The sequence below is a fragment of the Phalaenopsis equestris genome, unplaced genomic scaffold (genome assembly GCF_001263595.1).
Source record: "Phalaenopsis equestris unplaced genomic scaffold, ASM126359v1 Scaffold000169, whole genome shotgun sequence".
NCBI classification, from domain to species: domain Eukaryota; kingdom Viridiplantae; phylum Streptophyta; class Magnoliopsida; order Asparagales; family Orchidaceae; genus Phalaenopsis; species Phalaenopsis equestris.
This window is the reverse complement of record NW_018164611.1, coordinates 148,974-150,090: the sequence shown is the minus strand read 5'-3', so window position 1 is coordinate 150,090 and position 1,117 is coordinate 148,974. Positions and strand designations below refer to the sequence as shown.

The following is a 1,117-nucleotide window of genomic DNA, read 5'->3' as shown; positions in this document are numbered from 1 at the left end:
TTCTACATACTTCTGTCCAACACTTGGCTATGAGTGGGTCTGATCATAGACCCTTACTTATCCAAATATCTTCTTCCTCCTCTAAAACTAAAGCCAAATTCAGATATCTGAACATGTGTTCAATGCATGGGGATTTTATTAATCAAGTAGCCAAGGCCTGGACTGATGTCCACCATCACATTCCAAATATCAAGCTTTGGTTGTTACATAAAAAAGTCAGCAAACATCTCACAAATTGGAACTGGAAGGAGGTGGGGAACATAGATAAGAAAGTCCTTGAAGCTGAACAAAATGTTTTGCATTTAGAACAGCTCTTATCTTCTGACATGGGGTCTGAAATGGACCTCCAGTCAGCCAATGATAACTTATTGGACCTGATCAACATGCAAGAGGCTCTCTATGCCCAAAAGGCTAATAAAATAAGGTTTTGTGAGGGTGACAAAAACTCTAAATATTATCATGCTTGCATTAATTATAGGAGGAAAAGCAGTACAATCCACAAAATCCTATCTCAGGAAGGTCACTGGATTTCCAATGCTGAGGGAATTGCTAATGCTGCTGTACATTATTTTCAAAAATTGTTCAGAGAAAATTCTATTTCCCACTCAACCATCAATGAAACACTGTTTGACAAGGAAAGGGAATTTACTAATAGTCTATCCCTTACTAATATTCCTGATGAAAATGAAATTTGGGAAGCTCTAAAATCCATTGACAGCACCAAGGTGGCTGGTCCTGATGGATTCTCTGCTGATTTCTACAAAAAGGCCTTGCATATAGTGAAGGGTGAAATTATTGCCAAAGTTCAAAGTTTTTTCTGAAGGGCTGACCTCCCCAAATACTTCTCCTCTTCTACCATTACACTGGTTCCCAAGGATAAAGCTCCTTGCAAATGGGAGGATTTCAGACCCATTAGTCTCACTTCTGTCATTTCTAAGATAATCAATAAAGTCCTGGTTTAGAGAATACAACCCCACCTAAACAAGCTCATTTGCAAGAATCAGTCTGCTTTCATCAGGGATAGAAGCATTGTTGATAATGTGCTCTTGGACCAAGAATTGGTACCAAGAATTGGTACTGTCACTAGAGGAGGCAACTTAATTTTCAAATTAGATAT

General features: G+C 38.5%; 1 protein-coding gene across 1 annotated transcript; it reads left to right on the top strand.

Annotated features, from left to right (window-relative positions):
- Positions 1-113: 113 nt before the first annotated feature.
- LOC110022130 lies at positions 114-821 on the top strand. The gene has a single exon (XM_020720937.1). It carries the CDS (start codon positions 114-116, stop codon positions 819-821), a length of 708 nt encoding a protein of 235 aa, XP_020576596.1.
- The last annotated feature ends 296 nt before the right edge of the window (positions 822-1,117 follow it).

Coding starts and splice junctions, on each gene's coding strand:
- LOC110022130 (XM_020720937.1), top strand. CDS start 114: ATGTGTTCAATGCATGGGGATTTTATTAATCAAGTAGCCAAGGCCTGG.